Consider the following 20,434-nt stretch of genomic DNA (forward strand, 5'->3'; position numbering starts at 1 on the left):
TTTTTTTTTCCAAAATCAACAAGCTCAGTGGAATCTACATTTTTCAGCCACTTGTAAAGTGGTAATGATATGATTATGGATCTGTTGTTGAATATCACTTGTATAAAAGCTTGCTTGTTCCCTACTAATAGCTTCATTGGGGGACCCTTGATTTGATTTATGTATAGCTGACACAATAAAGAGCTTCTGTAGATGGGAGAGTAGATATGTGGTTTGGTAATTGTTAAATGTTTTCTTGGTCACTTTCTTTTCTTTTCCTTCTTTTTCTTTTCTTTTGGGGTGTGTGTGTGTGTGTGTGTGTGTGTGTGTGTGTGTGTGTGTGTGTGTGTTAGCTGTAAACATGTTTTGAGTCCCGTTCCTTCCCCCTGCAACTTTAGAATCTTCCCCTCCTTTGATTCATTGCATATCAGTTCCTAAATGCTTTCACAATTGTCTTTTGGCTATGTTGACGTCATTTTTTTTTTTTTTTCTTTTTTTCATCTTCATTAAATCTTTAGAAACTCTGGCCATGAAGGGACTAACATTGAACTGCTTGGGAAAAAAAGAAGAGGCATATGAACTGGTTCGTAGAGGCTTAAGAAACGATTTGAAAAGCCATGTGTGTATCCTTTTTGACATGGGTTTTAATGAGGAAATCCCACATTTTTAGTCATGTAGTAATATTAGCTCCTCTATCTTCATTTCTACTCTGTAAAAATTTATAGGTGTATGCTATTTTGGCATCCCATATAGTAAATATGGAAGTTCTTCCCACACTAAATCAATGATGCCATTATGTGTTGATTACTAAATTATTATGTTTATTATGATCAGCAGGTGTGATCAGCTACATAGAGAAAAATTCAAAAATCACATAAAAGGAGTGAGGAAAGAAGAGAAAATATCATTAAATTTTTATTATTTAAACTACCTTTGTGTTTTATGCCATGGGATACACAAAAAGCATAAAGGATAATCCTTTTCTAATAAATATTAAGTAGATTTTGCTTTGTTATTAATGTAGCTCATTGATTTATCATAGCTATATTAGGGTCATTCTTGTTATTGTAAACAACTATTTGACTAATAGATTTATATAGCATAGTGTAATGGAAAGAACACTTACTTTAAGTAAAAAGATAATATCTAGATTTCAGTCCTTCCTCAGATATATTTACCTGTGTGACTATGAGAAAGTAATTTAAAACTTTACTTGGTCTTAGTTTCCTCATTTGTAAAATAGGGAAAATTAATATTGACTATAGATTATTTACTTCACAGGCTGGTTGTGAGGAGTATGTAATGCAAATTTTAAAACATTATATAAATGTTAGCTATATTATTTGAGAGCTCATATACATAATTTACTCTAGTTTATATAGCTTCTTACAAAGTGTAGTTTTAAGAATGTCCTCTTCACTTTTAAGTTCTGTAGTGGCCTTAACTAATTCCTTTAGGTTGGCATGTTTATGGTCTTCTGCAAAGGTCAGACAAGAAGTATGATGAAGCTATCAAGTGTTACAGAAATGCACTAAAATGGGATAAAGACAATCTTCAGATCTTAAGGGACCTCTCTTTATTACAGATTCAGATGAGGGACCTTGAGGGTTATAGGGTAAGTATACAGAAAAGTAAGTGTAGAGAGTATTTTTAGGACAGAATAATGCTGCACCCATTGCACCCATTGTAATTCATTGTTATTTATTTTCTGTGAAAGAGAAATTTGAATTCTTTTTATTTTGATCTCTTTATCATCTTTATTCCACTGTAATAGTTTATTTGATGTTAAAGGCAACTGTGGGTTACTTCAGAAGGTTGCATCTGATCAGTTACATAAAATTGACTGTGTATTGTCTCAAAATATCAAATTGACAGTAATGTCATCAATTTGTTGACAGTATATAGATATTGCATTTATTTCCTACACTCTTTATAGTTTTAGAATTCTTTTCATTAACAAGTTAATCCTAAAAGCTAAAATTTTCATATTTCTTTTGATGAAATTGCTGTTCTCAAATATTTTTGATAGTCTTGTTTTTACATTGAAATCTGTAATTTACAGATTTCCTTCTGTAATTGAAACCCTTCTGATTAGAGGTAGTTCTTCATTATTGAAATAAAATATCCATTTGCCACAAACCTTCAGAAGTTTTTTTGGAAACTGCAATTTCTTGCATGTATTTCTGTTGACACTAACTTTGACCATTTTACTTTTTATTGAGAAGGGTTAGTCTAGGAATCAAGATTGGATATTCTATTTAATGTGAAACTATATTTTTGTATTCAGAATTTTTTTTATTTTAGTGTGAGTACATTTAAAATTTTTTTAATGAAAACAAACCTATGCAATTTGATTGTTATATGTAATTCTTAAATGTTGCTTTTTCTTTAGCTCTTAATACATCCACCAAATCATGGTTTGTCTTTTACTCCTTACTGCTTGTCTTTTGTTTATAAAACCCCAGTTTATTTGCTGCCAACTTAACTTAATGTATTATATAATATAGTACTTTTAAGTATCAGAATAACAACAGGAAATATATTGGTAAAACTTTTTCAGGAAACGAGGTATCAGTTACTTCAACTTCGACCTGCACAAAGAGCCTCATGGATTGGCTATGCTATTGCATACCATTTATTAGAAGATTATGAAATGGCAGCAAAAATTTTAGAAGAATTTAGGAAAACACAGCAGGTAATATATTAGGATTAAAATTTTATAAGCCTGATGTTGAAATTTTGTTATTGTGTCTAAAATTTTATCACTTTAAATACTGCATGGATTTTATCACTTTTATGAATTCAATTCATTAAGTAGTTCTGTCTGGGTGCCTCATTGTGGCATAAAGGTGACCCTTAGCTGCTGAAAGTCATGTTAGCAAAGTATAAATTCCCCCTCCTTTATACCAGTTTAAAAAGCTTTGCTATACACCCGGTATTGGGATCTGATGTTCGAATACCACTCTAGATAAATTTGGAGAACATCAAAATGCTGATTTGGCTGAGAGGTGAATAGCTTTTGGTCACAACACGTCTTAGAAACTAGAGTATAGGAATTTTTGAGGACTTGTCATCCGTTTTGGTAGGGGGAGTTCTTACCAATGAAATTATAAATTCTTGAAGTATAAAAAAGAAAATCTGTTAATCTAAAGTGTTATCCTTTTATTTTTCTGTGTATTTTGTGGATGTAGAAACTTTTTGATTTGAAAAAAAAACTATGATAAAATATTAATATTGTTCCATTTGCTGCAGACATCTCCTGATAAAGTGGATTATGAATATAGTGAGCTTCTTTTGTATCAAAATCAAGTCTTGCGGGAAGCAGGGCTCTATAGAGAAGCCTTGGAACACCTTGGCACTTATGAAAAGCAGATATGTGATAAGCTTGCTGTCGAAGAAACCAAAGGTAATCTCTTCAAAATGTCATTTCCTTTAATATTTATAGTGAGAAAAGGGGGTTAAAAACAGTTAATTGATGGCTGATGACAATTACATATAATTTATTTAGTTTTTTTAACAACAGGAAAATTAATGTTTTAGATTTTGAAAGTGGTTAAAGATCGAGTAAAAGTACTTAAGTTTTTCAATCCACTGCATTCTCAAAAGTATTATGAAAATTTTGTAAATGACTAAAAAAATTTATTCTGAATGTAAACACCAAGTTAAGACAGGTATTTGATAGATATATTAAACAAAAAGGATGATCATGTGAAACTATAAATCTCTCTTACAGCTTTAACAAGTTACAGTAATTTTAAGAAGTTCAGTTTTTAGTTTTCAAAGCTCTTTTGCTATTTTGGCCTTCTGTTTTTTTTTTTTTTTTTTGCATAATTTAGAAATTATACTTCAGTGATACTCTTCTTTTTTCTTTTTTTCTTTCATTTCTTCTTTCTTTTTTTCTCTCTGTTCTCTCCTTATTGGGAAGGGGAAAAAAAGAAAGAAAAACAAAACTCTTTTAATGCATATGCTTACTTAAGAAAAACAAATTCTTACATTTCCTGTGTCTGACAGTGTGTGTCTTATTCTGCATCTTAAGTCCATCACCTCTCCAGAGCAGATGGATTTGCAATTGAATTTTATCTAACAGTGAAAGAGCAGTTAATTTCTATGACAAAAACATAGTCCTAAATCAGAGAGAGTCAAAATAGAATATACAGAGAAAAAAAGTATTCCTAATTTTTTTTGATGCATACATCAATAGATGACTTTTTTTAAAAAACAAAACATTTTGCAAAGGTCTCGCTGTGATTTATTAACTAGGGAAAAGGAATTTTTAAGTTAAAATAATATATGTTTAAAAATATTATGAATTTTAATGAGTTCTTTATTATATATCTTAGAAATGAGACTTATCACAGAAACTTGGTGCCAAGATTTTCCCCTAAGTTAATGGTTTCTCCTCTTATATTACTTGAATTGGACTTTATACTATTATGTTTTCAGTTTTATATAATCAGAATACTTGTCTATTGCATCCTCTGTGATCTTAACTCATATTTGTCAATGAACTTTTCCTCATCCTTAGATATGAAAGATAATTTCTTCTTTGTTCACCTGATTTGTTTAGGATGTGATCTTTTAAATCTAGATCATGTTTATATCTAGATCAATCTCAAGATTAAATACATGGGGTGAAATATTGTTCTAAACATAATTTCTGCCAGATTACTTTCTGATTTTCTTAGTAGATTTTGTCAAATAACAAGATAGTGTTTCAGTATGAGGCACTATTGGGGCTTGCTGGTTTTATAGTTGATATTAATCAAGGGAGCCTAAGTAGATGATCGAGGAACTCTCCAGGAAGGCCAGGGATAAAACACACAGTTTCCCTCTCTGAGTCAGTGCATCCCCTACAAAGATTGGCTGAGACCATCTCAGACTTGTGGGAAAGAGCATTGGGTGGGAAATGGGACATTTGACTCTTACCTCAGGAACTTTCAGTGAGTTATGTAATTTCTCTGAGTACCACTTAGCTACACTGTAAAATTAAGGCTAATATCATCCCAGCCTACCCCATAGGCATGTTCGGGTTATATGAAGTAAAGCTTGTAAAGTAGTACTAAAATGAAAATATTAGAGAAATAATGAGCTACCAAAATAATCATTGGTAATTATTAATTATTCACTAACTAAATTCCTGAAATGACCATTATCAATCTAAGGTGTTAATTATTGCTGATGTATTTAAAGTAAAAAGTGTAACATAAATATGTTGTTTTATTTTTATTTTATAAACATTTGATTCTTTACAAGCCACAATGAAGAAAATTACAAGGGATCTAAATCTCCATTCTTCCTTACTCTAAGGTTTATTAGAATTCTTCAATCCACTGCATTCTCAAAAGTACTATGAGTTTGGTTTATTAGCTAGAATCAGAAAATCACACCTCAGGTATTACAAAGTGAGGAAGTAGGGTATTTGGGAAAATGTGCCAGTAGAGTTTAATTAAAGGGCTAGTGGTTAAAGGTGGATGAAGGCAAGTCATTTTGCTTCTCTTAATCTCATAAAAACAGTCTTGTATTTTATATCATAAAAAGTCTTGTATTTTATAAGTACTAAGTTGCTCTCTTGCTCAATACAAGGATGCCTGTTCTCCTCTACTTACAAGCATGATAAGTTTCCAAAGATTCTTTTTTGGTTTAAAAATTCCTCTCCCCATCCTCTTCCCTCATGTAGAAGATTTTAGGTCTCAGGGACAATGAGAAAGCCTTATTAATTACCTACTTCAATGTTTTTCAACTTGTTGGCCAAAGATCCTTGGACCATAGGGCAAGAAATATGTGAATCCATTTGTAGAATAAACATGATTATTTTTGACCTTTAACTCCAACAGAATATGCAGAGTGGTTCAGCATAACAACATGAGGATAAATGTAAGGTCTTACACAGTGGTTAATAAAATTAGCTTCTTAGAAAGCTGTTCATATGAAAAAAATTTGTCAGAGTTTTAATGGCCTCCAACTTCATTATAAGTCAACAGCAGGATATGGCAGCTGTTGTATTACTAAATCTAATATTCTAATATTGCTAAATCCAATATATAGCTACAATCAGACATCTAATGTCCAAGATCAGGGAGATTAGAGTCCCCTTGTGCTCCATATTCATTCACCTCTGGAGTATTATATTCAGTTGTAGCAGCCATCATTAAAAAAAATATTTTTTTTGAAAGAGATACATGCTCACTCTAATATACATATTTACAACTTTGGTAAAATTGTAACTGAGTAATTTTTTTTTAAATCAAAGAAACTATTGCAACAATTAATACTAATTGGCAACTTTGTTAATGTCTATGGAGAAGCCTTTAATAATAGTCATGGGGACTTAACCTTTCATACCCCTGTAGATGTGCTTTTCACGATACAGAAGAAACAAATGAAGGAGGGGTGTGGGAAAGATGAGAAGTGGAAGAGATAGTTCATTGTCTGCAGTCCTTAAGTGCATGGAAAATTAATATTTTCTGGTAATTAACTTAACATTTTTGTAAAATATAAATGCATGTAGCATGTGATTTAAAAAAAAAAGAGGAAGTGATATTATAAAAGATCGATTATATTCAGAAGATATGTTTCCTAGTACATATATTCTGGATTGATGTATAACCACAATAAATCTGAAGTGGAGAAAAATAGCCTGTCTCTGTCTCTGCTTCTCTCTATGTCTGTCCTTTTGTCTGTCTGTCTCTTACTCTCTCTCTCTCTCTCTCTCTCTCTCTCTCTCTCTCTCTCTCTTTAAAATTTTTCCTTTTTATTTATTTTTTTCCTGAGGCAATTGGGGTTAAGTGACTTGCCCAGGGTCACACAGTTAGGAAGTGTTAAGTGTCTGAGGCCCTATTTGAACTTGGGTCCTCCTGACTTCAGGGCTGGTCCTCTATCTATGGTGCCACCTAACTGCCCCTCATTTTTTTCCTCTTTATAAAAGCTTTTTATTTTTCAAAATGCAAAGATAGTTTTCTTTTTTCTTTTTTTTTTAATATTTTATTTTATTTTATAATAACTTTATATTGACAGAATCCATGCCAGGGTAATTTTTTTACAACATTATCCCTTGCACTCGTTTCTGTTCCAATTTTTCCTCTCCCTCTCTTCACCTCCTCCCCTAGATGGTAAGCAGTCCTATATATGTTAGATATGTTGCAGTATATCCTAGATATAATATATGTTTGCAGAACTGAACAGTTCTCTTGTTGCACAGGGAGAATTGGATTCAGAAGGTAAAAATAACCCGGGAAGAAAAACAAAGATTCAGATAGTTCGCATTCGTTTCCCAGTGTTCTTTCTTTGGGTGTAGCTGCTTCTGTCCATCATTTATCAGTTGAAGCTCAGTTAGGTCTCTTTGTCAAAGAAATCCACTTACATCAGAATACATCCTCATACAATATCGTTGTCGAAGTGTATAATGATCTCCTGGGTCTCCTCATTTCATTTACCATCAGTTCATGTAAGTCTCGCCAGGCCTCTCTGTATTCATCCTGCTGGTCATTTCTTACAGAACAATAATATTCCATAACATTCACATACCACAATTTACCCAGCCATTCTCCAATTGATGGGCATCCACTCACTTTCCAGCTTCTAGCCACTACAAATAGGGCTGCCACAAACATTTTGGCACATACAGGTCCCTTTCCCTTCTTTAGTATTTCTTTGGGATATAAGCCCAATAGAAACACTGCTGGATCAAAGGGTATGCACAATTTGATAACTTTTTGGGCATAATTCCAGATTGCTCTCCAGAATGGTTGGATTCGTTCACAACTCCACCAACAATGCATCAGTGTCCCAGTTTTCCCGCATCCCCTCCAGCATTCATCATTATTTTTTCCTGTCATCTTAGCCAATCTGACAGGTGTGTAGTGGTATCTCAGAGTTGTCATTTTATGCAAAGATAGTTTTCAACATTTAACCTTGCAAAACCTACAAAACCTTGTGTTCCATATTTTTCTCCCTCCTTTCCCATTTTCTTCTTCCATAGACAGCAAGTTATACAATATAGTTTAAACATGTGCAATTCTTTTAAACATAATTGCACATTTATCATTCTGCACAAGAAAAATCAAATCAGAAAGGGAAAAAAATGAAAAAAAAAAAACAAGCAAGCAAACAACACCACCACAAAAGGTGAAGATAATATGTTGTGATCCACATTCAGTTCTCATAAGTTCTTTCTCTGGATGCAGATGGCTCTCTCCATCACAAGTTTAATTGAAATTGGCCTGAATCATTTCATTGCTGAAAAGAGCCAAGTTTATTATAGTTGATTATCACATAATCTTGTTCGTTTAAGCATTTGAAGAACTGTTGCCTTGCTTTTTTGGGGTCTAAGGTATCTAGACTCCAAATTAGGATAGAAATTTTTGGTAGAATTTGCAGAGACAAATTTAGTTCTGAGGTATAAGAAAAAACTCATAATCGGGTTGGGGACCTATCCTAATTTAAGTTCCCCTTTTTACAATTGAGAAAAAAGATCCATAGGAGGCAAATGATTTTCTCTTAAGGTTAGATAGTAGTAAGAAACAGTAGGGATTCAAACAGAGATTGTCTCATTCTTAGCTGAATACTTTTGTAGCTAGTTAGCTTAATGGATAGAGTGCTGGACCTCAGATTATATGACCTGACTTCAAATTTGACATCAAACATTTACTGTGTGGTCCTGGACAAGTCACTTCACTTCTCTCTGGCTCAATTATACTCATCTGTAAAATATAGATAACAGTAGCTTCCATTTTCTATACCAGGCCTTTAATGAAATGCCTTAGCTTTCCAAAGGCAGCTTAAGATGTTATTTAGTACTGTAAAAATAGAAATACATAGGCTTTATTTATGGCAGGTACTTAACATTTGTCTAGTTTAAAAAAAATGAAGAAAGTGGTATTGTCCCAAGTAGTACAATAGTCTTTTCACTCAGGCAAAGAAAGATGAGTCGATCTGTGTGACTTTAGTTAAGTCATTTAATCTTTCTATGTTTTAGTTTTTCATCTATAATAAATTTCTTCTACTTTAAAAATCATCCATTTGTTTCATTAAACTACTAAAGGAACCAAAAATTTAGTTGGACAGGCAGATATAATTGCGTGGTAGCTGATTACATGTTTTATCCATTAGATTTAGTAATGTAAAAAAAAAAAATGCTGACTAAGGTATATAACATGAGATTTGATAGATCAGGGAGACTCCTTACTGAAGGTGAATTTGGGCACAGAATTTAAAAGAAATATTGAATGTGCATTGGTAGAAAGTACATGAAAAAACATGCTAAGGTGAAAGGGGGAAAAAAAGAAAAATATGATCAGAAATACATTGAATAAAGTTTGAAAGTAGAATCCCATTGTTAGAATGGAGGATTTTTGAATAGATATATTTTTAGAAATCATGAGCTAATGCAAATTGAAATGTATCATGTACAAAGTAACAGTAATATTGTAAAGTGATCAGCCACAAATGACATAAGTATTCTCAGTAATGCAATGATCTGAGACAACTCTGAAGGACATATGATGAAAAAATGCTATCTGTACCAAAAGAACTGATGGCATCTGAATTCAGATTGAAGCATACTTGTTTTTACTTATTTTTCTTGAGGAAGTGTTTTTGTTCTTTTAATTTTTTGCTTTTAGTTTATCTTTTCTTTTACAACTGACTTTTGGAAATGTTTTTACCTGAATAAACATGTATAACCTATATTGAATTGCTTACATTCTCAATGAAGTCTGAATGGGGAAGGAAGAAGGAAGAGAATCTGGAACTTAAAGTTTTAAAAACTAATGTTAAAGTTTTTTTTTACATGTAAGTGGGGAAATATAAAATCAAATAATGGGGGGGGGAAGAGAACCAATCAGAAAAGGGAAAAAAAAAGAATTTATTGGACATCTAAGATACCATTTAATTAAAGGCCTTGATTTTGAGAATTTATTTCATGACTGATGCTAAGTGAAATGAGCAGAACCAGGAGATCATTATATACCTCAACAACGATACTGTTTGAGGATGTATTCTGATGGAAGTAGATCTCTTCGATAAAAAGAGCTAATTCAGTTTCAGTTGATCAAGGATGGACAAAAGCAGCTACACCCAAAGAAAGAACACTAGGAAATGAATATAAACTGCTTGCATTTTTGTTTTTCTTCCCGGGTTATTTCTACCTTCTGGATCCAATTCTCCTTGTGCAACAAAAGAACTGTTCAGTTCTGCACACATATATTGTATCTAGGATATACTGTAACCTATTTAACATGTAAAGGACTGCTTGCCATCTGGGAGAGGGGGTGGAGGGAGGGAGAGGAAAAATCGGAACAGAAGTGAATGCAAGGGATAATGCTGTAAGAAATTACCCTGGCATGGGTTCTGTCAATATAAAGTTATTAAAAACAAAACAAAACAAAACAAACAAACAAACAAAAGAGAGAGAATTTATTTCATGATAGGTAATTGCTTTTTAGGTCCTTGAGCAGAAAGTGACATAAATTCCTAGCTCTGCATAGACACACTGAACGTTACTCAGAGACGTAAACAATTTTATAAATTATTATTTAAAAAATAATTTGGCCTCATTGTGAAAAGCATCTGATTTGTTTTAAAGGGAGTTGAAAAACATGATTATGAAATCATAAACCATAAAATTGTTAGCAACTACTAGAATACTGCAAATGACTTGTTAACTAGTTTTAATTGACTCTTTAAGGAAAAGTTTAACTGGAAGGGAAGTTGCTTCTTCATACATTGAATTAATTTGGCTTTCAGGAGAACTTCTGTTACAACTGTGCCGCTTGGAAGAAGCTACTGATGTATATAGAGGTTTACAAGAGAGAAATCCTGAAAATTGGGCATATTATAAAGGCTTGGAAAAGTCACTCAAACCAGGTAAAGTTTTAATATTCTTTACTGTTCTCTGTGAAGTGAGAGCTGACTTGCTAAAAGTATCTTTTATTAATTATTGAACAACACTATCTAGCATTGAAGAAATCCTTTTCATACTGTACAAATTTCCAATAGTGATTGTCATGTATCTGAGAAATATTGGAAAACATTTAATTAAACATTGATTTAGTTTAATATATTTTGGAGACATTTATTTTTTTCACTGGGAATGTTATTTTATGTAATTTTTATATGTGAAAGTTTCTCTCTCTTTTTTTTTTGGGGTCTTTAGTCAACATGTTAGAACGTCTAAAAATTTACGAGGAAGCCTGGACTAAGTATCCTAGGGGATTAGTACCAAGAAGGCTGCCACTCAACTTTTTATCTGGTAAGTGACAATTTTTGCAAGGGGGAAAAGAAATTAGATTTTTACAATTATTACTGATTGTTTACCTGCTTTCTAGCCTGTGAATATAATAAACTTACTTTAATGGAGCTATAATTTCTTTAATTTAAAAGCTCTATTTACTGATAGAAATTGTAGGCCTTTGACACATTGAACAGATTTTCTTCCAGAAAGCAAATATCCATTATATTAGTTCTCTTATTTTTCCACCTTACATATCTTTGACAAGTGCTAGTATATGTGCCATTGATAGCATTAAAATGCTGCTGTCTTTCTACAATCACTATTTCAGTTTTCATTTCTTTTTAGATTACCCATAATTCTAATTTTTATGGGATTATGGTGATTTTATATATATATATATGTATGTATGCATAGTAATATATAGTATTACCAGGAGAATGTTGATATTGAAAAAATTGGCTTTCTATATCAATGACTAGTTTTGGGTCACTGGAAGTAATGGATAATTTTCCATATGTGATGTACATTGATCTTTGTTTTTTCCTTTGCCTCCTCCAGTTGCATTTGTTCTAGGTACAAGTACTTGTGTATGCACATGTGATTATTTTTATAGTTTGGATAAACCTTTAAAATTCTTTTTTTATTATGTACTAAATAATGAAGAAATGTGAACATTTCAATATATAAAGAACAGAAAGAGGATTATATGTGAAATACATGTATAGTCTTTAATCCATATTCATTGCATTAGGTTTTATTAACCTATTCAGGTGACTTTGTCTCACTAACTGCAGGTTATAATGGGATAGGAGTTCATATGAGAGATTAGAGCTATCAGATTTTGGGAATAGTCTGTTTAGAGATAGTCTTTGAAGCCAAGAAAGCCATTGAAATCAAATGAAAATTGAATACCATACTTAGTGCATAAGAGTAGAAGCTGTAAAGGAAAGATCAATAAGTTAGGAGTAGAACTAAGATGACAGTTGGGATTTAAAAGCCAAAGGAGGGTGAACATATTCAAGAGGAGGTTGAGGAATATATGGAGTTAGAAATTATCTTAAAGTTGAGTACCAGTTTATGTGCTTTTTCCTCTTTCCGTTGGCTATAAACTCCCCAACAGTAGGACTGATGGCTTTTTATCTTTCTATCCCCACTATTACTTTATACATAGTATAAATAACTTTATAAAAGTATGTTAAACATAAAGTTATTAATTTGAATGTTATCTCCATATTTACATGTCATAACTGTGTGAGAGATAGCTTATTTGAGAAGAGCCATCAGGAAGTGAAGCATTTTTGCTATGCCAAGCAAGCTAAATGTTATTTTAAATATCAAAAGAGTTTTAGCAGAATGAGTATATTCATTCACATCTTAGTTGTATGACTGTACATGTGTGGTCTGTTAAGCTTGTACATAAGATGTATAAAACAACTATATTCTTCTATTAATATACTTCTATGTCATGATAAATACAAGACATACAAAATTACATATAAAAGCTTTATATGAAGTATTATAAAGTGAGGGTAGAAAAACATAACATGTGTGTAATGCTGAAGGGCACAAATTTTTTAGAAGCAGAAAGAAGGAAAATAGGAGTGACCAAAGGAAATCAATTGTAACTCTTTTGTAAAATTTGTAGTATTTTTTATATGGTTATAAATAGGTAGAATTTAACACCTTAGAAGAGATGTTAATTTACACATTAGGTTTATATGATCTCAGTTGCGCTCTGTCCCCTCTTTCCTCATAAAAAATAAACAAACAAAGCCTATCTGAGATATAAAAATATTCTTTTGGAATCTTCCCTCTTCAGGATAGAATGTGAGCTCCTTGTGGGCAGAGACTATTATCAGAGTTTTTGTCATTGGAAACAAAGACAAAGCACCTACTATATCTAGTAAGTAGTGCAGTGCTTGACATGTAATAGGCATTCAGTAAATGCTTCAAGAATCTTGAGATACAGGTTTATCCTTTTCAGATGTACTTGGTCTGTTCCAAGGTATTCTTCTCAATTTGATCATCTTAACTTTGATAGCACTTTTTATATGAAGGTGATGAAGTCTAATGTGATTGATTCTTCTTTTTTCACTAGTGAATGTAAGGTATTTAAAAATGCTTTCAGTTTTATTGCATTTCCATTTTTCTTGTTCTTTGAGTTTTATCTATGAACAAAATGATATGCCTTATCTGGATCTTCGTTGAAATTTTTTTTTTTAATCTCAACTTTTTTTGGGGAAAGGGGCAAATAGTGCTCCTATAATCTTGCTTTTCTTTTTTATTATTGTGTTTTTGCAAATGAATTTATAATCTCATCCTGATAATTGTTCTTACATGCTATACATTCTTTGCTTTTTAAATAAAATGTTGTGCATTTTTGAAACTCATAAATTTAAGCTAATATTTGAACTAGTGTTTGACAAAGAGATACTGTTTACTGATGGAAGTAGTTTCTAGGTTTGTTTTTTGTTTTTTTATTCATTTTGTCATTATTGTATAACATTGATTAAATGATGACTAGCTTAACTTTTTTGGAGTTAGCTTGTTTTACTTGGTTTGACTCAAGGAAATATAATTTTGCACACTTTCATCTTTTTTTTTTCCTATCATTTTTCAGTAGTATTTTCTCTCTCTCTTTTTTTTTATCCAATCAGTGGTCTAATTGGTTCCAGATAAAAGTCATTTTAGAATCAGTTTTTTGAATGCAGTCACTTTCTGTTAATTCTATACTAAGTTCCTTTTTTATGAGGTAGTTTTATCCTTAACATATCCATCACCTGTAATTTATTCATTTTGCTATTTTTTCCTGTGTGTAATTTTTTATTTAAGCCATGCACAAGTTATTAGAAGTTAATGTTTATGAATTTAACATGATGTCTTGGTAGAAAAAATTTAATGGTAATATTTTCTTCTTCTTAAGGTGAGAAGTTTAAGGAATGTTTGGATAAGTTCCTAAGGATGAATTTCAGTAAAGGTTGTCCACCAGTTTTTAATACTTTGAGATCATTATACAAAGATAAAGACAAGGTAAGATAAAAAACAAGTTAAAAAATTTTGTATATATTAAAAATACAGATAATCAGCTTTTCTTTTAAGACATTGATATAGTTAAATTTTAATTTTTTTACATTCCTATCAACTCTATTATGAAATTGTCCTAGATCTTTTCCCGGTTGGGTTTTCTTCCCTCTTAATAGTCTAAAAAGACTAGATAATTTGATTTTTCTATCCTGATTGTCATTCATAGAGCAGTTAGCCAGTTGTTTAGGAAATTTTCTCAACAGGTTCCCAAACACTGTTCTCAGTAAAGTGGCTGAAATAAAAATCAGTGATATTTCTTGTACCTTGTCTGGTAGGTCAAGAGAATACAGTCCCATCAGTAAACCTTCACGTCAGCAATGCACCTGACGAAGTCTGCCAAGATTTGTCAATAAAGTGGAGAGATGTGGGTTGAATGATAGTATAATTAGGTGGGTTTGGACTTGTTTGACTTATCACATCTGTAGAATGTCAGTCAATGAATAATTTTTACTTGAAGGACTATCTCTGTAGGATTGCATAGTCTTTGCTCTTGACCCAGTGCTAGTCATCATTTCCCTTTATTTTGAATGAAGGGACAGAAGTCATGCTTAATGATAGTTATAACAACCCCAAACTAGTAGGATTGCCTATCACCATGAAGGAATTACTTAGACTCAAGATCTGAAGAATGTCTTAACAATGGATGAAGCTATAAAAACCAAGAAATCAGTAAAAAATTAAACTGTTTAGGGATATAGATATTAAAACATTCATATGAAAAGAACCTGGGGCAAGTAAAGGCAAGATAATAGTCCTTCTGTACTCTGCCTTGATCATTCATTATTTGGAAATTTTTATCCAGTCTTCTATCCACTGCATTTACTATTCTAAATGCAGCCAAAGAAAGATGATTGAAATGGTGTAGGACCTAGAGGCCATTACATTGATACGAATTTTTTTTTTTTTTAACGAAACATGATGGTATTTTCTTATATTTGAAGAACTACCAAATGTAAGAGGAGTTAGAATTGCCCTGCTTGTGCCCAGGAGGACATGACTTATAATATTAGAAAGGAAAGTTTGAAAGAGGTAGATCATAACTTAAAATGAAATGGGGTTGATTTGGGTAATGAGTTCCCTGTCATTAGATGCCTCCCAAGCAGAGACTAGGTAGATAGATGACTGTTAGGAATCTCTTAGATGAGATGATTGATTTGGGCAGTTGACTGTAGAAGATGAATTCTGAGATTCCTTTTAACTTTTAAAACTCTAAAAGATTCAGGGGAAAACTAAGCTTTGATTTGTTTCATTGTTGCTTCATTATTAAGGAAGTTTTTTTGTTGTTGAGATTATTTGTCTTTCCAATAATCTCATGATTTTATAATCATTTCAAAATGAAAGATTAAAATGACTGCTTTGAAGTCATTTTCAAAAGAAAAAAATTAAATTTACCTTCTTAGTTTTCCTTATATTTTTTACTCTTTTCTTCTGTTTCTCTTGGTATTTGATCCATTTTGGATTCATATGCACTGTTTTCTGTTACATATATGGGTGTAGGTGTGTATATGTGCCAGGAGAGATGATTAATACTTTTTTATGCCATTATTTCTTAAACCTCACTCTTTTATATGGCAATTTACCAGTATTCTCCTTTTGTTAATGTAGTTATTGACTGTTACATATAAACATATATATAAACAGAAATTTCCTTTTTTAGCCATTATCTATGGAGTTTTTAAAAGCAAATTTTGACTTCTAATAAAGTTTCTATAATTTAAAACTACGATCATTCCAGAAATCATTTACATTTCATTTGGTATTTATAAAGAGATTCGGCTCTTGTGTCTTTTTTGACACTCTCCAAATAAATGATTAGCCCCTATTTTCCTCCTAACTCAGTGATTTTGTCATCATCCTGGTATTTATTTGGATGAAGGAAGGAAGAGTTTAGATGGTCTAGAAAATAAATATCAAGCAATGACTATATTAAAAATAATATAAAACTTAGAATCAAGACTGAACCATTTATTAATTGACACCTTGAAATCAGTGAGTAGTACTGTTGCATGTGAAGGAGCTCATGCTAATTGTTACATGCTATTGTTACTTGTTGGAGATAACAAACTACTGCCATGATTATGTTTTCTTTGACTGTACATTTTAATGTAACTGTTTTCTGCTTATAATCATATTCTGATCCTGGAAATCACAAGCAAGGTGACCACCATAATCTTCGTCAAATGTCTTCTGTAATATCATGAGGGCAGGGATGCTTTTATAGAAGAAAATCATTGACTACAAGCGTGGCCTTATTGATGTTATTTACCCAGTGATAGTTACATAATTAAGGATTCAGGTATTCAGTACCTATACACCTGTGGTTAGGAGCTTATAAAATATGAAATAGAATTGCCTGTTTGAAATGGTCATTTGATTTGATCATATTTTGGACTGTGTATACATACATACATACACACACACACACACACACACACACACACATACATGCTACCTAGGAAAAAGCAATCATATATCGCAGAGTTTTGTACTGTTAAATATGGTTTTATGCTGTAATTTTTGTGTGTGTTTGGTCCTCTAGGTGGCAATCATAGAAGAGTTAGTAGTAGGCTATGAAACTTCTCTAAAAAGCTGTCGGTTATTTAACCCCATTGGTAAGTGCTAAGATTTTTGTTTTTAATAGATTTTAATAGTTAACAAACTATTAAATACTAAGTACAGAATGGCTGTCATTGGTAATGCATTTAGATGGCACATACAACTTTATTTAGTAAAGAAAAAAAGTAAAGTTAAGTAATTTATTTATTCTTTTATAATTTTTTTTCTTAATGAAGTTTGGTATGGTTTAATAAATGGAGTGCTAAACTGGAAGCTGGGAACGCCTAGCTTCAGTTTCTAGTTCACTGGCTCTGTGACTGAGTTAACCTCTCAGTGTCTTAGCTCATCCTCAAAGCAATCCTTCTTAGGAAAGCACCGTTGGTCTCAGTTGGGAAGACTTAAGGTCCTGCCTGACACATTAGCTATGTGATCTATGAAGTTGCTTTTAATTTGTGTAGAAAAAGTATATTTATGTAGGTGATGTTATACAAGTTTGAACTACAGTTTAATGCATGTAGGGAAATGTTGATATGTTCTGTTTTTCCCTTTAGATGATGGCAAGGAAGAGCCTCCTACCACATTACTTTGGGTCCAGTACTATTTGGCACAGCATTATGACAAAATTGGGCAGCCATCTATTGCTTTGGAATATATAAATGCTGCTATAGAAAGTACACCTACATTGATAGAACTCTTTCTTGTGAAAGCTAAAATTTATAAGGTAAAATTAATTTTTGCCATCATTCTTTTCCAAATGTTATAAGCTCTAAGACTTAAAAAAATTTTTTACTTGATTAAAAACAGATTCTACATGAAATCATAAGTCACTAGTTTACACTACTCTGTGTGTATGTATGTGTGTGTGTGTGTGTGTGTGTCTATACACCCCCACACACATACACATACACGCACGCACGCATGCACATCAGAGACAGACATTCTGCATGTTATATTTTAGACTTGCCCAGCTTATCTGTGCTTCATTCCTTCCTTTTGTTCTTTTCTCTGCATTAAAAACCGTTTCATCCCTCTCCCCCCTTTTTTCACATTATTACTACTACTAGTTCTCCCGAGGATAGTCCCTTATCCCCACTTATTTAATTGAAAGAAAGCCTCTCTGTCCCACCTCAGGAAAAAACCTCCGCACAAAATCCTTGTAAGAAATAAGCATAGCCAAATAAAGTAAATACACAGAGTAGCTATGTCCAAAATTGGATGTCTCTGCCTTTTGTGTCCCATTTTTCTCTCTGTCAAGAGTTAGGTTATATGCTTCCTCCTAAGTCCTCTGGAGACATGCTCAGTCATTGATTTGTTCAGGGTTCTGGTTTTCTTTTGCCATGTTATTTTTTCCAGGTTATGCTCATTTCAGTCTGTCAGTTCATACTTGCCATTATTCCTGGAAATGGTCTGTTTTGGTTTTTAAGGCACAATGATATTCCATTCCATTCCTTTGCTTTCATTTTGTGCAATTTATGCAGTCATTGCCCCAATTGTCTAAGAGGCAATCAAAAGTATTTCTTTAGATTCTAGTTGCTTTTACTCCCTCCTTCCTTCCCCACCTTCAAGTTTTCTCTTTTAATCCTCTATTTAGAATGAGGACTTTTGTTTTACTTGTGACTATGTCTTCCACAGTATTAGCCTCCTTTTAAATATTGTCTCTATCTCAGGAAATTAGAATGAGGTTTATCTAATGTTCATATTCTCTTGTTCCATGTTTGTATATTTTTCTTGTGAGAAATAGTTCTTTTGTTCATTCTATGCTAGTGTAGTCCTCATTTTATGCTCTTATTTCTCTCTCTCTTTTTTTTTGCTGAGGCAATTGGGGTTAAGTTACTTGCCCAAGGTCACAAAGCTAGGAAGTGTTAAGTGTCTGAGGCCAGATTTGAAGTCAGGTCTTCCTGACTTCAGGGCTGATGCTCTATCCACTGTGTCACCTCGCTGCCCCTATTCTCTTATCTCTTTAAACCCTTAGAAGGTAGGCAGACTTTTAGGATCTTTTTTCTTTTTTTGGTTGTTTTAATTTAGTCACAGTATTTTTTGAAGACCGTAAGATTATGAAGGGATACTTAGTTTCTTTATCCCTTATTATTATGTAGTTTCTTTCACTTGCTCAAATAAGGGTTCTCTGGCCTCTGGTGTTTGTATTTCAAAATTCCAATTCGGCTCTAGTGTTTTCTTAAGAAATGCTTGTAAGTCTTCAATTTTGAAAAAAGTACATTTTTCTACCCTGTAGAATTATATTCAATTTAAAGGATAAGTTCTTTGTTGTAAACCTGTATCTTTTGCCTTTTAGAATGTAATATTATTACAAGATTGCTACTGGATTGTATGAGAAAGCTATCAGATCTTGTATGATACAGTGATTTCTTGGTACTTGAAAACGTTTTTTTTTCCTTCTGTTTTGCAGAATATTTTTCAGAGCTTTGAATTTTAACTGATATTTTGGGGACTGTACTTTTTGAATTTTCTATCTTTGCTTTCTGATTCTGCTATATTTGGGCAGTTTTCATTCATTATTTCTTGAATACAGTGTCTAGGTCCTTTTTTTTTTTTTTTTTTTTTTTTTAATGTGAAATCATGGTTTGCAATCAGTCCAGAAATTTTAAAATTACTTGTGACTTGTTTTCCAGGTCAATTTTTCATATGAGATAGTTTACATTTTCTTCTATTTTTTTAGCTGTTCAATTTTGTTTTATATTTGCTTTATCATAATGTCATTGTTCTGATTTTGGAGCCATTCTAGTTTTCACAGATTTCATTTCTTGAGTAAGGTTTACTACATTTTCTTCTAAAATACCAAGTTTCTTTCTATTTAAGATCTTTAACTCTTTTCATTTTTTTCTAGATAGTCTCTTAGTCCCATGGGAACATATTTTTTCCTTTTTTCTTTGGAGTTTTAATAGTATTAGATTTGCAATTATTTTTTGCCTTTGGATTGTAGTTTTTCTTTTTACACTTAATTCAGTTCCTAAATTGGGACCTTTTTTCAGGGCCAGGCTCAGTGTTGCATTGCAATTTTGGGTCATCAGACTTCCTTAAAAGACCTTTTCCCTAGGTCTTACTCTGAACTTCACTTCCTAAGGAGCTCTCTAGCTTCTCACAAATCAGCATTGTGTGGGTCACTGGCTTCCTCTCTACTCAGTTGGACTTCTCAAGAGAGCCCTCTGCTCTTCTTTTAAATATAAAACCTTGTAAATACATGTGTCCCTGACTACCTTTGGCCATACAAGAGACTTGGAGTTGACTGCATTTCTGGGGTGGAAAGAATCAGTTATTTCTAATTGAATTGCCAGATAATTATTCAATCTGTTGTGAACTAACAGTAAATGGGAGCTCGATGACTTGTCTTCCATTTAGGCATCCATCTTGACAGAAAGACCAGAAGCCTAGTAATGTTATTAGAATGTCACATTTGGTGACTGAGGAACATAGTTGTATGGTTTTGTTTGTTTTTGGCATTTAAATGTCCTCCATTTTCTGGTACTAATAATACTTGAATACTAATAATTAGACAGTGCCCCTTCATTGACTGGTTGATCAAGGACTAACAGAAGACAGTTAAAGGATTCAACTTCAGATTGAAAG

The 20,434-nt window shown here is 32.3% G+C and overlaps 1 protein-coding gene across 2 annotated transcripts in view; it reads left to right on the plus strand.

Annotated features, from left to right (window-relative positions):
* Positions 1-20,434, plus strand: part of NAA15 (N-alpha-acetyltransferase 15, NatA auxiliary subunit) — an 82,726-nt gene that overhangs the window by 37,316 nt on the left and 24,976 nt on the right. For both annotated transcript variants that reach the window (XM_051965331.1, XM_051965332.1), the window contains exons 3-11: positions 498-602; positions 1,437-1,594; positions 2,540-2,674; positions 3,232-3,385; positions 10,723-10,842; positions 11,132-11,227; positions 14,133-14,239; positions 16,833-16,905; positions 17,401-17,570. In XM_051965331.1, the coding sequence (XP_051821291.1) occupies positions 498-602; positions 1,437-1,594; positions 2,540-2,674; positions 3,232-3,385; positions 10,723-10,842; positions 11,132-11,227; positions 14,133-14,239; positions 16,833-16,905; positions 17,401-17,570 (1,118 nt within the window). The remainder of the gene's footprint in view (positions 1-497; positions 603-1,436; positions 1,595-2,539; positions 2,675-3,231; positions 3,386-10,722; positions 10,843-11,131; positions 11,228-14,132; positions 14,240-16,832; positions 16,906-17,400; positions 17,571-20,434) is intronic.

This window comes from Antechinus flavipes, chromosome 6, assembly GCF_016432865.1.
Source record: "Antechinus flavipes isolate AdamAnt ecotype Samford, QLD, Australia chromosome 6, AdamAnt_v2, whole genome shotgun sequence".
Taxonomy (NCBI): domain Eukaryota; kingdom Metazoa; phylum Chordata; class Mammalia; order Dasyuromorphia; family Dasyuridae; genus Antechinus; species Antechinus flavipes.